At 48.1% G+C, this 15,689-nt stretch overlaps 1 protein-coding gene across 14 annotated transcripts in view; it reads right to left on the reverse strand.

The window, feature by feature from the left end:
* Nucleotides 1-15,689, reverse strand: part of NAV2 (neuron navigator 2) — a 496,240-nt gene that overhangs the window by 75,787 nt on the left and 404,764 nt on the right. For all 14 annotated transcript variants that reach the window (XR_008421181.1, XM_053899896.1, XM_053899894.1 and 11 more), the window contains one exon: nucleotides 153-291. Coding sequence is in view for 13 of the 14 variants with exons in the window: in XM_053899896.1 (XP_053755871.1) it covers nucleotides 153-291 (139 nt within the window). In the remaining variant the exon portion in view is untranslated. The remainder of the gene's footprint in view (nucleotides 1-152; nucleotides 292-15,689) is intronic.

The raw sequence follows: 15,689 nt of genomic DNA on the forward strand, positions 1-15,689 counted from the left end.
CTCTCGCAGGTGGAGAAATGAGTGCACGGGCACTGAGCGGATCAGGCCTCATCTCACGGACCTGGGGATTCTGCTCACCCCACATGGCCCCCTTGGTCCACAAGCGCGAGGCTCCCTGCTGGCAGGGGCCTTTGGGGGAGCCTGTTCCTTACCTGCACATCGAGGTTTTTGCGAGAGGAGGCAGGTGTGTTGGCATAGGAACTGATGGAGGAGCTGGTGTTGATGTCATCGGTGCTGAGGTTGTCTATGGTGTCGCTGATGCCGCTGCTGACGGAGCTGCTGTCATCCCAGCTGCCGAGACAAACACATCCTGAGCACAAAAACCTCACGTTGCGTCAGCTCAAGCCAACAATGTGGACAAGTGCATACCGTCCCCGAAGGGTCCCCGTGTCCTAAGACCCCAGGCAAAGTTCTTGCGCCCCTAATGTGGCTCATCTCAAGGGCACCACCTTTTTTACCCTTGCTCTTCTGGATGGGCAGATGGGTGAAATGGCTGAAACAAACCTTCCTGCCAAAGGAGAACGCTCTCCGGAGCAGAGGTGGCTGACCCACCCACCTCCCACCTCCCTCAACTTTATCTCGGGAACTCTGTAGAAGCCGATGGTTACTTCCCAGACCCGGCAGCGGAGGAAGAGTGACGGGTGTGGGGACTATTGCTGGAAGCAGGACAGGGAGAGTCAAGAGCAGCATGCTCCCTGGGGTGACAGTGGGAAGACAGGCTGCAGTCCGAATTCTCTGGACTCCACTCCTGAAGTGAGATGCCAAGGGAAGGAAAGCCACGGCAGTTGGCAGAAGCCTGTCAACTCCATTAGCAGCTGTACCTCTAAAAGCATCCCAGCATATATCTAAAAGAGTTCACTTCCCAACCCACAAATCCATTGAGACCACGCCTACTGCTCAAATCAAGTCTCCAAGCAACTGTTCTTCCTCCTCCTCATCACCGTCTCCCACCCCATCACCTGGTCCTGCAACATCTCCCTGCAAAATGTATCCTCGTGCGCACAGCCCTCCACCTCTCCTGCCGCTGTGCCCTTCTGGCGGCTCTCAGCACCCCCTGGGTTACTGCAAAGAGGCCGCCAGGCCCGCCTCTCCCTAACAATCTGTTTTCCTCAGAAAACAGACAGGCAGGACGATCCTTCCGAAACAGGAACATATCCTATGGCTCCACTGCCTAATAATACTTGAGCAGGGGCTTCTCAGGCACTGAAAGCCCCAACTCCTTACTCTGCTGCTGAAGACCCTCTGATCCGGCCTCCCTCTCCCGTCCGGCCTCGTGGGTTCCTGTTCCTTCTAGGCCAACAGGGTTCTTGTGTTCAAGACCCTACATTTGTTTTCCCTCTTTCTGGACACTGGCTCCTGCCTCCTTCTCATCTCGCGTGTTACCTCCTCAGAAAGGCCTCCCCTAGTCCTTGCATCTACAAGGCCCACCTCCCTCCCAACCAAGCCTGCTGCACCTTCTCCTCTGTTTGCTTGCAGGGTGGCAGGCACACAGCAGGTGCTCGGTAAACACTTGTGGATTTAAACTCACGGGAGTGAAAAGTCGAGTGCTCCACAAAGTAAGCTTCCGACAGAAATGAAACCCCATCTACTCGATCTAGTGGAACAAGGTAAGTATTACTGTTTTTCTATCGCACAGGTGGAGAGACCGAGGCTTAGAAAGGTAAGAAAGGCGGGGCGCCTGGGTGGCTCAGTCGGTTAAGCGTCCGACTTCAGCTCAGGTCACGATCTCGCGGTCCGTGAGTTCGAGCCCCGCGTCGGGCTCTGGGCTGATGGCTCAGAGCCTGGAGCCTGCTTCCAATTCTGTGTCTCCCTCTCTCTCTGCCCCTCCCCCGCTCATGCTCTGTCTCTCTCTGTCTCAAAAATAAATAAAAACGTTAAAAAAAAAAAAGAAAGAAAGGTAAGAAGGCAACGCTGCCCTAGACCGACCAGCTAGCCAGTAAAAGGAGGAACAGAACCTGGATCCAGACGTTTGTGACTCCAGAGCTACCTCTTTACTGGGAGGCCAAATGGCTTTCCATTACGTCAACTTTCAGTGCACGTCGGAGTGTGGCACGGCTCACTTTCTCAGGAGGAAGCCCGGGCTTGGAGGGCCTCACTGCAAAGGCCTCCTCACTCCCTGCCTCCGCCTGCAGGGTGAGTCTGTCCCCTCCACCTCCGGGCACACGGTACATGATTAACCCCTCTAGACTGAACTCATGTTCAGCGAGACAGGACAAGCTCTGACGAAAAGTTGCCACCAGCTAGGGGCTCTGAGTTCAGCCCCCTCCCCCAGCTCATTCTTAGACAAGTCACAACTCCTGTGCCTCAGTTTCCTTATGGGTGACACGTGGATGATACCACTAGGCTGGCTACCTATGTGAAGCTCTGTGGCAGAAAGCGTGACCTAACAGATGGAAAAGGACCCAAATCTACTCTCACAAGTGTGTGTGTGTGGGGGGGGAGGGGGGTGAAAAATCACATGAGTCTTTAATTGCACCTGTTCTCTGGAGTTACCGATGTAATATATCTAAGATTTCCTATAATCCAGGGAAGGAGGAGGATTGAGGAGGGTAGGGTGGCTGGCAAGGAGGAAGGAGGGAAGTTAGGAACAGACGCCCATAAATCCAAGCCCCAGAGATTCTGCTCTGAATTTGGACTCGCTCCTCACGTATGGCCTTTCAACGCCAAGCTGTTATTCTGGAGGCGAGTGTGGCACTGACTGTACACAAGATTGTTCTCACGCTGGTGCCCGGAGCATCACGGGGTTACCCTGGCTGAGCCGGCCCAGATGGGGAGAAGCCAGGGTAGGTGGGAGTGGGGAAACCAGTGACAAGGATGAAGGGGCAGGGACCCCGAGGGAAGCCCCGGCTGAGCAAGAGCATTCTTTCTGCCAGAAACCAGCTGTCCCTGCGCCTGGAGAACCAGTCACGCCTCCTTCACTTCTGGATCCTTCGGGCTACTGGCAACGCTAGCTAGATGTAAAATCGGCTACTTGGAACTTGCCCTTTCCCCCAAATTCAGGGTGGAAGTGGCCATGAGCCACCAAGATCAGAGTCGGTGAGTTCCAAGACGGACTCCAAATACTTCCAGGAGACGCCCTGCGATAACAGTGCCACCCTCACAAGGGAATGTGGGCTACCTGCTGGCTCTTCTGGGCCCCTCTTAGACATTCACGTTCTCTGTACACGTCTTCACAGCTGTGAAGTGCTGGGATGATCTCTTTCACTTGGCCCAAAACACAGTCCCCCAACTTGCGTGACCACACAGGAGATGCTGAGAAGAACAAAGCACAACTCGGGAGGAGATGAAGGTAGAGCCTGAACTGCCAGCGGCCACTCCATCGTCACCTGCCCAAGAAGGCAGCAGAGTCGGGGGGAGTGATGTCGTGTGAGCGCCCGTATGGAGCCATACCTGAGGCTCCGAAGAGACAGAAGCACCCCTGGGAGACCGAATGTGAGGATAAATCCATTCTTTTGCTCCAAACGAGTTTGCTCAGGTTTGTGTCAGCTGGTATCCTCGCGCTACCGAATGGGGAACTGTGATGTGTTTGCAAAAGGACTCCAGGCATGTGGCTGAGAGTCTGACAGGAAAGGCGCAGAAAAGCGTTTGGAATTCATTCATGCGGTTAACAAGAGGAGTCGCGTCCAAGCGAGTGGCAGAGGAAACTGAGTACGACCTGCACCAGGGGTACGAAAGTCCACTGACCCAGGTCGGGGGAGAGATGGTGAAAGGGACTACAGAAACTGATTACAACAGAAATGTGAAAGAAACACAGAGGATCTGTGTTTGCTATGTGGCGAGACGAAATTTCAGCTACGAGGCTCAAGGGACCCGGGTGACACAGCAGAAAGAACTACAGTGTATTCAGCAACGGCTCTGGAACAATCACTCTGGAATATGATGTGGCCATCCCTGCATTCTGCTCTTGAATCTGACTGTGAAACACCATACAATGGCCCCGGAGCCTGCCGGAGATGATGAAGGTTTCAAAAGATGAAGGGAGATATGAAGTAAATCATAATATTAATGCTTAAATATAGGATGAAATCTTTGTCATCACTGGGATAATCTCTGTGTATGTATAACACTTAAAAGAACAGGGGGGCATATTAAACAATCTAAAGAAAAAGGGTCTTGTGATTTCAATTTTGAATGAGTACTGATTTCTGACTTGAGATTTTTAAGATGAAAGGTTTAAGGACTGGGAGTCAGGCTGTAAAAAGAGTTACAGTACTTGAGAAAACTTAATTTATGACACGTATAACTTTAGTTTATTTGACTTGCAAGAGTTATGCGCTTAGAAAGATTTTGCTTGTTAGGCCGGTAAGTCCCCACTGTCAGACATTTGAAGAGCTCGAGGAAACCATGCGTGTTAAACTTATGAATGCCATCTAAAATGTTTAAGGAAGCTTAATTATCCAAGTTTCCAAACAGTACTAATCATTAAAATTCAATTTGTTCAGTCTAAATTTATAAAGTACTAACCAAATAACAAATGGAAATCAGCTTAATTTATACAAAAATACTTGTTGTATAGATGAGATCTATAAGAAAACCTAGGTTTAAAAATTAAAGCTTTTGGGGTGCCTGGGTGGCTCAGTTGATTAGGCATCCAACTTGGGCTCAGGTCATGATCTCACTGTTCATGAGTTCGAGCACCGCATCAGACTCTCTGCTGTCAGCACAAAGCCTGCTTCAGATCCTCTGTCTCCCTCTCTCTCTGCCCCTACCCTGCTCGTGCTCTATTCTTTCTCAAAAAAAAAAAAAAAAAAAAAAAAAAAAAATCAAAAAACTTAAATCTTTAATAAACTGAATAGTAAAACCTAATAAATTCTAAGACGTTCTTTTTGGGCACAAAAGCGCTCCTTAAACATTAGCAAACTATTAAGGCAGATTTCGTTCTGTGAATGAACGAATGATTTCTATATGAACGACCAGAAGAACAAATGAACCCAAGAGAGCACCCCTCCTCTCCAGTTTTTTTTCCCGCTCCAGTTCATCTTCGCTCTACGTTGCAAGACTTCCAAAGCCATTCTAAAACTGCTCCCCAAATCTTGGTGGAAACGACACTGTGTTTGACATCCTTGGGAAGAGAACTGAATCCCAGGGCCTCCTCCTGCCTCACAGCCTGTATTATAGGAAATTCAGAGGAATGTGGGACGCAGAGCTTGGCTGGTTTCCCTGTCTTTTTCAAAAAATTTCAAGACAGCATATCATGTTTATGCCCTATAAATTCTTTGGCAGAGACACAGACAAATGGCAGGAAGATGCTTCCACTGATTCCTCAAGAACCATTAATGCCAACACATCGTTTCCCAGCCAGATCACAGGCATGTACCTTTTTCACTACTCAGTGAAGTGTCCCCCATTGGTGGAGTCATACAATGGCGCCTGGGAGTGATCAGTGATCCGATTTGAAAACAACCTTCCACCATTTGGAGCCAATGGGTGGGTGGAAGGAACTCCATCAAACATTTGCTATTGTTCTTTAAGACTCCTAAACTCAACACTTTTGGATCCTGATACAAGGGCTTTGAATTCATCTGTTCATCTTACCCAGTCCAGTCAGCACCCTCTCTGTGCCAGACACCGTACAAGGCAGTGGAGACACAGTGATGACTCCCAGTTGTCCTTACCCCCGACAGCAAGGCCAGTGGATGTGACAGACAAGAATACTTAGCCCAGACACAAATGAACATGTAAATCGGGAAGATGAGCAAAGGGTACCAAGTAGAAACTGCACTGGTTCCAGACATTTCTACAGCGTTTGATGTCTCAAGCCACCAGCCGGGTACCAGCACACGGTAACAGGAATAGCCTGCAGCGTGCCCGATCCCAGGTCCACCAACACCCGCTGCTATACGGCGGTCTCCTTCAAGGCATGGAAGTGGCAAAGGGGCCGGGAGAGCCAGGCCCTGTCCTCAGCCATCCCTAGAACTACTCCTTGTTACTCATTTTCTCTCTACGCCCCAGACTTCCAAATCAGGAGGGAGCTGAATGCAGCCATCCCAAAGGCTGCTTTCTTTTCTTTTCTTTTTTTAATTTTTTTTAATGTTTATTCATTTTTGAAAGACAGAGACAGAGCACAGGTAAGGGTGGGTGGAGAGAGGGGGGCGGGACACAGAATGTGAAACAGGCTCCAGGCTCTGAGCTGTCAGCACAGAGCCCGACACGGGGCTTTAACTCAGACACGGGGCTTGAACTCATGAACCGAGAGATCATGACCTGAGCCAAAGTCGGCCGCTTGACCGACGGAGCCACACAGGCGCCCCTCAAAGGCTGCTTTCTAACTGACATCCTAGGAGTTTAAACTCAGAGAAAAGTTGGTACAGAGACAAATGGGCACATGGAAGGTCCCCACGGATCTCAGAGCATCTCCCCTCCTTCAGTGAAAACTGCCCAACAGGTAACTGCACCTTCTAGTCTTTGGGTTTGTTACTTCATCGCTAATTTCACCCCTCAGCTGATTTTTTTTAAGCCCACACAATCTTTTTTCTCTTTTTAGTTTATTTTTATTTACTTATTTACATTCAAGTTAGTTAACATACAACGTAATCTTGGCTTCAGGAGTAGGACGCAGTGATTCACCTCTTATATATGATGCCCAGGGCTCATCCTGAAATGTGCCCTCCTTAATGCCCATCACCCATTTACCCCACACCCCCACCCACCTCTCCTCCAGCAACCCTCAGTTTGTTTACTGTATTTAAGAGTCTCTTATGGTTTGCTTTCCTCTGTTTTCACCTGATTTTTGAGAGGGAGATAGCAAGCAGGGGAGGGGCAGAGACAGAGGGAGAGAGAGAACCCCAAGCAGGAGTTACACTGTCAGCACGCGGGGCTGGAACTCATGAACCGTGAGACCATGACCTGAAGTCAAGAGTATGATGCTTAACTGACTGAGCCACCCAGGCGCCCCTAAGCCCACACAATCTTTTAAATACTTGGAATAGATGCCAATATCTTGTACATAGGAGACAATTAGCTAGCCCTGAGTAGTAACTGCCCTTTTTAGACAGAGACGCACTTTCCCATTTGACACAACCCCTAGCTGAGCCTCTTCACTCACCCTGCAATTTGAGTTTGCAAACTTTCCTAGAGAGGCAACAACCCAAGTCACAACATAGAGTCTGCGTTAGACCACACTATTTATCCACAAAGGAACAGAATGCGATCTTAACTAATATCTATAGGCACCATTGAAGATGTTTACTAAATGTCAGGTACCCCACTAGGCACATTATATATATTATTCCGTTCCCATTTTCCACTGGATGAAACAGAGGCTTAGGGCCCAGAGCTCATCAGAGGAATGGGATTCAAACCAGACTCCATGCACCCTTCCAGCTCGTCTGAAATCAACCACATACTGATCAGCTTGGAAATCTGTCTGCTAACCAGCGTAATCACAAAAGAACCTCCACCAGCTGATAGCAACCAAGTGTATCAAAAAGGGACCCCATTTTGGACAAGACACAGCATTTTGACCAGAACCATGGCCTCAACTGTTTGTCTACTATCTCTTGAAATACGGATGGGAAATGATTCGCCAAAAGTGATCAGAAAATCCACTCAAAAATGGAAAGACCCATAAAGCCAGGAGGATCCTATTTCAGTCTTATAAGAGATGCTGACATCACTGTGTCAGGAATTCAAATGCCACTCAGAAGGCTTAAAGCACAATTTTAACAGCCAAACAAGCTATCTGCTATGAAGAACGCAGGTGAAAGCATCATAAATTATTTTAGCTCCTCACATTCCCTGTTTTCCTCCCTGTTGTGGGGAGTGAGCATTCCACACAACCGAGGAGAGAAACCTGCCTTCACCAGTGTACCCCCTCCCCCCTTCCCTGAAGAACCACCTTTAATCTGGACACATTTTTAATATCAAGCTCTTCCGGGGAGTTTCCAAATGCAGCAGGAATTGGTAATGGTCCTGAATTAATGCGATTTTATATTTGTAACTTCATCTCCCATAAAGCAAAAAAGCAAAGAGGAAAGATTAAACAGATTTCTCCACTAGGATTTACACACCCATGTGTGAGGAATCCTGGGTTTCAGCTACAGACTCCAACTCTGAGGAGTTACTGAAGGGTCCAGAGGGTCATTACACTCTTCAAATGGACTCCCTGTGAGATAATGTTGTTTACTCAAGGGAAAGACATGCTAACCCAAGTTGTAAAAAAAAAAAAAAAAAAAAAAAAAAAAAAAAAAAATCAATCAGATTGCAGATACATACTTGTTGTCTGTTCACTGATAAATCACCATGCAGAGAGGAAGGACTCTAACTGTGGTTCTCGAAAGCAGTCGTCACAAAGCAGCAGCTCCTCACACCCAACCCCCCAAACCCCAAAGACTGGGTCCACTTCCAGAAGGCCCTTAGCGCGTCCTCAGGAGCAGTCGGGGGCAGCCCCTGCCCCACTTTCTGCCTCTCTCCTGGTGGCTGAGTGCTCGATTCAGAGACACCAAGGGCTGGGCCCAGGCCTTACCTGCTTACTTTTCCAGTTCTGCCCTAGAATCACAGCAGAGCTCATTTTCACGGCCCTGTGCCCCCCGCCAGACAGCTGTATTCAGTTGCAAAAGCCCAGACTGGTGGAACTTGTTTTCTGGCTATTGTTCAAGGCAATTGTTCCTGTGAAACCCCAGGGCCCGGGCGGAATGAGATCTTTTGGTGTGGATGAGTGAGCAAGCCCAACTGTAGGCTGAGTAGTAACCCCTGGGGAAGGGAAAGGGTTTGGCTACCTTCACTTCCCACCAGACAGGTATGTTAACTATTTCCTTCCCAGGAGGTATTCTCCAGGGCATCACCTCCTCCACCCACTGCTGGCAGTCTATTTAGAAAACCTACCTTCACAGAAAGCAAGAGCACTTCCTCAGAATCCCACCTTTCATTGTCTATCTGGGAATGATAATAGTGTAATAGCCAACTTTAAATGAAGTTCAAAGTTGTGCCAGACCTCATGCTAATTACACGCATTATTTCCTTTCATCCCCACAACTCCATGGTACAAATAACAACTCTTACTGGGGGCTTGCTTCTGTGCCAGGTCCTTCCTGTCACTTACATTTTCTCTGGGTACTAACACTATACCCATTTTAGAGATGAGACAATTGAGGCTTGGAAAGAAAGGCCCAAAGGTCATACAGCTAAGAAATGCTGAAGCTGGGATTCAAACACAGATCCAAGAGTGTTCAACCACCCCCGTTTATTTATTCATTTGGCATCCTTTATTCCATGCCTATCATGTAAACAACAAGGACTTCAAAATTTTCCACACCAAAAAAAGAGACAGTTACTCGAAAAAAAGCCATAAGCAAGCCTCCTGTCTCTAGAGTTCACCTTCTGAGATCAGCCTACATGGTTTGCAAAATGTCCTAGAACTTGAGCTCGAATGAAAGTAAGGGCAGACACGAACCCCAGTGAATTTAGTCTCCTCTAGCAGTGGGCCAGGGGACCACTAAGCCCTGGAGGCTCCAGATGGAGGCAGCACACAGCCCCAGAGAGAAAAGTAAAATAGATTTATTTGAAGCCTGGCTCCACCATTTACTTTGTCAGAGGCACCTCCTCCCACTCCCCGCTAGACCCCTACCCCTGCGCAGGAGACCCAGGCTTCCCTTTGTGTGATACGGTGCTAACACCAGGCCCCATGAGCCTCTTGTGGGGACCAGATCAGACCTGCAGGCGCTCAGGAGATAACCAGCTCACGTCAGCTGCAGTACAGAATCCGGGGAGCCTGAAAGGACCGCAGGAAGGAAATGCAGGCCCACGCTACAAAAGAGATGATAAAGTACCAGGGCAGGAACTTGCTTCTCGCGGCTTCGGTGGTGTCCCAGGGGAGAAGCAGCCTCTACAGACGGTGCCAGGTGCAAGGCCAATCACTCGGGGTGGAGAGAAACAAGAGCCCCATAAAGAGGGCTCCAAGGGGATTTAGCAGCATTCAGAATGCCAGGGGTTGAGTTTCACCCCACAGCACCTTTGTCCCATTTTGGTAACTCATTCCTTTAACAAGTAGGTGGTCCCCTGAGTAAGCGTGAAATTCCTCCCTTTGGCTCCAGGGCCTTGGTGGGGCTAGAAACCCCAGAGGGATGCCTTCTGGCCTCATTGTTACAATAGGCACCAGCGTGTCTGCTGACCTCAGCTACACAAAGCCGTCTCCCGTCCAAGGCTCCTCCAGAGAGGGCTGCTGACACTTGGTCCGCTGCCGGTCAGCTTTTGCCAAAGATCTCAACAAACTCATCCTGGTGTTCTGTTTACCAGGAGATATGTGTACCCTAAACATCAACGGGATTCAGCACGTTATACACAGCTAAGGCAAATAATAGCAAATGCCTACAACGAGGTGACAAACTTTAAAGGTGGGATCTAGGCCCGCTGGTGCGTACTTTACACACATTATTCCACACACTCCTTTCTATTACCCTATGAGACACAGACTATTAACGTTTCCTTTACATAAATGTGGAAACTGAGGCTTCCAGAGCCCAGGCCATCTGCCCAAGACGCCAGACCTAATAAACGGAGCTGAACTGGAACCTAGATCTGCCGATGCTAAACCCAAGCTCTTAACCGCATTCATTCAACTTAAGAGCAGAAGGAAGGATTCTTTTAACTAGATCCCAGTCATATAAGAACTTACAACTCCCACATGTTATCCAAAAAGCCCAGGACACTTTTTCATGCAATGAAGTTGTTCTTAAAACATCTCCAAGGAGGTAAATGAAAGGGGGGACGGGCAAATCCCACACAGAGCCTTGGCTGGCTGCCTTAGGTCTAGAGTAGGTGAAGGGGGATGCGGAGTCCCAACATTTCTATCACCTACCCTGCCACACCCACGCACTCACTCACTTTCAATTCCCAATACCTCTTTAGAGGTCTGGGATCTCTAATTCCCAACCTGAACGCACAAAACAGAACCACAACTGCCCCAGGGAAGCTGAGAGAGGGGAGTGTCCCCCCAAACCAATCTCCCCGGCCTCGTTTTGCAGTGTTGTCTTGTCGGGGGCCTGACCTTACAAGTTATCCCTTCTGGGGCAACAGGGAAGGAAAGAGAACTCAGGTCCAGAAACAACCACTCAAAATCAGCTCTGCAGCCCCAAAACACTTCAGCAACCTCTCCTTTTTTTATTTTTTTTTTTTTTGTCCCCATTTTTTTTTTTTTTTTTTTTTTTGTTTTTTTTTCATTTCCAAACCTCTCCCTTCAGGACTCAATAAATCCAGCTTCCCAGGAGCAGCCCCAGAGTTCCAGGGCACAGTCCCAGGAGCCCAAGGCCAGCTCCAAGGCCACTGGCTGTCCCAGATTTGACTTCCACTTGGGCTCCTGCCCCGCTGAACCTGGTACAAGCACAAACCCAGTCACCGGCCCAGAAGCCTCAAAGGGATGAGAGAACTCCCAGGCAGGTCCTGCTGCAAAGCAGAGTTGCTTTTTAATATCCCACCCCCGCCCTCTCTGAAATAAGCAGAATCTGAGAAGCCCAGGCAGGCCACGCTTGCCCGTCTCATGTGCGCTTTGGTGAGTCCTCTGCAACAAAAAGTGCCCTTCGTCCAGCTGAATCCACATTTAAACCTGTAGCTAAAACCATCCCGAGCCATCTGCCAAGCCCAACAAGGAAGGCAGAGCGGTGTCTAGACCCAGGTTCCCATGCCAGCTTGGCCTCTTACTAGCTGTGTGACCTTGAGCAATTCCTTAACCTCTCTTGGTTCCCATTGCCGCACCTCGAAATTGAGGATAATATTGCTGGCTCTGCAAAGAAAATTACATGAGACTGTGTCTGTTAGATGCTTGGAGAGCAGTAGGTGATAATGAACATCTTTTTTTCTCTTCCCCCTTGTCTGGCTTAAAATAGAAACGCTTCTCTTCGGGCAGCGTTATAGCAGCCCCAGCGAATAAGAAAAGTACTCATATTTAAATCTCCCATGCTATCTCTCTTGGAGCCCAGTTTCCAGAAAAAAAAAAAAAAAAAAAAGCCACCCAGTAATTTGCAGTATTAGTAAACATAACCGCAAACTCACCCGGCTTCTTAGATTCCAAACAAAACCTCCAACTGCAAGTCATTTTCATCAGGGCCCTCCAAACCACTAGCAACCCTTGCTGGGGCCCACATGGCCTCTCTCGAGCTCTCTCCTCCCCCCAGATTGGAAGGTCCCCCCCTCAAAAAAAACAAAAAACAAAAAACAAAAAACCCCTGGAATAAGGATCTAAGACAGTTGGGAGGTCAACACCCAGTTTTTCAGTTTTAAGAGCCTCCTTTGCTAAGTTGGTCTGTAAAAGCCTGACATTCCCCAAATGTCCAGGTGGACCAAGGACGTTTGGGGAAGGCTCCGGCTTCCTCCAGGATTATCAAGGCTGGCACGAAAGGAGTTGGGGGTGGCAGGGAAAAGGATGCTGAATTCCGGACCAGCCGCTTCCCCCCATCGCAGAGCCCACGGGGATTTTGGCAGCTGTACCACTGGCTGCTCTGCAGGGCTTTCCAATATCACCCAAGGAACGACAAGGCAGGACACGCGGCACACCCAGCCCCAGGCCCCAGAAATTTGAGGAAATCATCCTACCTGGTAAGGTTCCCGGGCCAGAGCATTTCACTACATTGTGGTCCTTAGAGAAAGCGGACAAAGAAGCCGAATGAGTCTCACGATGGCAACTCAGCCAGCCAGCCAGCCAGCCAGCCGAGCTGGCCCACGTTGGGCCAGGGAATCCCGGGCACCCAGCAACTCTCCTACTGAAGGACCAGTCAGACGGGGATCACTATGCCCCAGCCCAGAAAAGAAATCTGATCCACCAACAAAATTAACCCCTTAAGTGCTGAAGGAGCGAGAGGTCAGGCCTGAGTGCTAGCATCAAGTCAGCTGTGAAAAGTTTCAGCCAGGCAAAAGCTAACACCAAACTCTGAAACCATTACCGTAAAGCACCTAGTGGGAGGGCCCTCGCTATGGTCCCGGGGGAATCTGCAACAGTGGGTCAAGCTGAATAAAACCTAAACGTGAAAAAATATTTTTAGTCCCCCTGGACTGTGCCAAAATGTTGGGAAAAGTCCTTTCAGCCAAAAGTGCTATTAACAACGACACAAAAAAACCACTCGTGATAACATTTCTCAGCTCATTCCATAGACCACTGAAAACAAAGTATTTGATTGAAATGATTAGCCTACACAAGTAACTTCTGAACCTAAAGGGGAAGATACCTATTTGTATAGTGAACAATGATGTACATAATTTCCGGTGATGTCAGTTTTGATGCGGTGCCAACAAAAATAGGCATTAATTCCTGATGCTATTTTTTTTTTTTAAAGGAGGCTCAGTTTATGCATGGCTACTTTAAACATTACGGTACAAAGGCTGGGAGGGGAGGTGGGATGGGAGAGAGTCCCAGTTCTGGGATGGGAAGGGGTTGCACCGGCTAATCCCTATTAAAACCTGTAATCAAGGAATTCAGAAGGAACTATGTAAACAGATGCTGTGAACAATGAACAACTGTTTTACTATTGAAAATTCAAAAGCAAAATTATGTTATAGCCACAAGCTTTTATTTTAAAACGAAGAAGGATTAAGATGCTCTCCAAAACTCCCAACTCGCTCTCCAAAAAATCCTAACAGTTGGCTCCTGGCAGCTTTCAAAGACTTTCTCTGAGAAAAGCTACCCGCTGCCCCCTCCCTACCCACCACCCCCCCTTGGTTGGCCGCCTCTCTAGAAGGATGGGGAAGAAGGGGGTTGTGTGTGTGTGAGTGTGTGTGTGTGTGTGTGTGTGTGTGTGTGTGTGTGTGTGTGTTGGGGGTGGGGTGGGGTCAGGGAGAAGTACAGGGTCTTGTGTGGTCAGCCTTTGCTCAGCAAACAGAAGCCTTTCAAAGGCGAATGAAGAGCCATTCCTCCCCCAACCAAGAGGGAGGGAATAAAAGGTCAGCTCAAAAGGGAAACAGGGTCTAGTAGGGCTTCCCAGGTGAATGCAAAAGGCAAACGTGTCCAGGAGCAGAGATTGTAATCTTGAAGGAGTCCCAACCGAGGTTAATCATTCGCATCTCATCCCTCGGGCCCTCCCCCACTAGAAAAAAAAATGCTGCCATCATCTGTAGCAGGGGGGTGGGGTGGGGGGAAGACAGAGGCCAAGGGGTGGGAGAGGGGTGGATTTGGGGAGATGTGTAGCTCAGATTTGAGACAAAAAGTCAGGATGGATCCAAGCTCTGGCTGACAAAGAGGCTGTAAACCATTCTGTGTACTTTCTACACTGTCCTGGGAACTGAATTCATCTTTATAACAAGACTTGATAATCTGGTTGACTTCTGTGTTAATTTGGGTAGAATGAGGCAGTGACTATATATGCATGAACACATACAGACATATGTATACACACGCACATACACATGCAAAAAATTTCCACTGTTTGCTATACTGTTCCTTGTTTTAGGCAAATGTGTAAAAATCCAGATTAACTGCCAACAGAAATTAAGGGCTGTCTATCCATGCATTTAGTCATTCATTCAACTAACTGCTATTTATTGAGCACTTGGTATATGCCAAATCACATTGTTCTAACTGCTGAGGACACAAAATAGACCGAAAATTCCCTATACTAATGGAACCTACCTTTTAAAGGTGGAACTATAAAATAAATGACATAAAATGTAAATTATATAGTATATCAGTGATAAATGTTAAGGAAGAAAAGTAACACAGGGAAGAGGTTGTGATTTTTGGGGGAGCGTGGTGTCTGAAATTTTTTCATAAGGTGGTTAGGGAAGGCCTCCTGAGGGGATGATTGTTACTATAGACCTGAATGAATTGTAGAATTTGGTTATGTGAATATCTGGGGGTAAAGAGCCTTCCAAGAGAGGAAATGGTCAGTGCAAAGGTCCTGCGGCAGGATACAACTTACACATTCATTCCAAGAACCACTGTGGCTAGAGCAGAGAAAACAGTGAAGCAAGGGAAACCCAGGAGTAGGTCAGGTCCAAGGGGCAAGGGAGAAAGGGAGGAGGGAAGATACTTAAGGAGAGCCTGACAAATTGCTGTATCTTGGCTTTTCCTCTCACAGAGGGTGCACGGGAAGGTGAATCAATGGAATTTCTCCTTGAATAAAAGTTTGTTTAAATCTCCTACAACACTAAATATATTTTAATTATTCAAAAATTTTACAAGGGCAAATTTATTGCACAAGACAATGTGCGTGAAGGGGGGGTCTCAGTCCTTTTTCTGTGGTTAAAACAATCACATCCTTAGGGGCACCTGGGTGGCTCAGTCAGTTAAGCACCTGACTTCAGCTCAGGTCATAGTGTCATGGTTCGTGAGTTTGAGCCCTGCATCAAGCTGTCAGCTGTCAGCACAGAGCCCACTGTGGTTCCTCTGTGCCCCCCACCTCTGCCTCTCACCGCCCCCCAAAATAAATAAACATTAAAAAAAAAAGAATCACATCTTTAACATGAAATACTGAATTTGTAGCTAGAGGTTCAAATTTAGGCAGGGCGTTTTCATGCTATGAAAGATACCCATCAATGTGGCTAAGAGATCTAACCGGGGGTGGGGGGGTGGGGAGGGGAAGCAAGGTAGGTCAACCAACTCTATCAGAACTGATGACCTTTGGCTGTTTTCAAAGAGCCAATCTTCCCCTGTCATTTCTGAACCTGACTTCTAAACAGGCCAAATTTCAAAGACCTTCTAGAACTCAGAGCATTCTTCTCCATAGAAACAGTGTTATCAATCATGTTAAGGCTCCCAGGTGAATTCA

This window comes from Panthera pardus, unplaced genomic scaffold (genome assembly GCF_024362965.1).
Source record: "Panthera pardus isolate Hobbes unplaced genomic scaffold, ASM2436296v1 HiC_scaffold_12, whole genome shotgun sequence".
Lineage (NCBI taxonomy): Eukaryota > Metazoa > Chordata > Mammalia > Carnivora > Felidae > Panthera > Panthera pardus.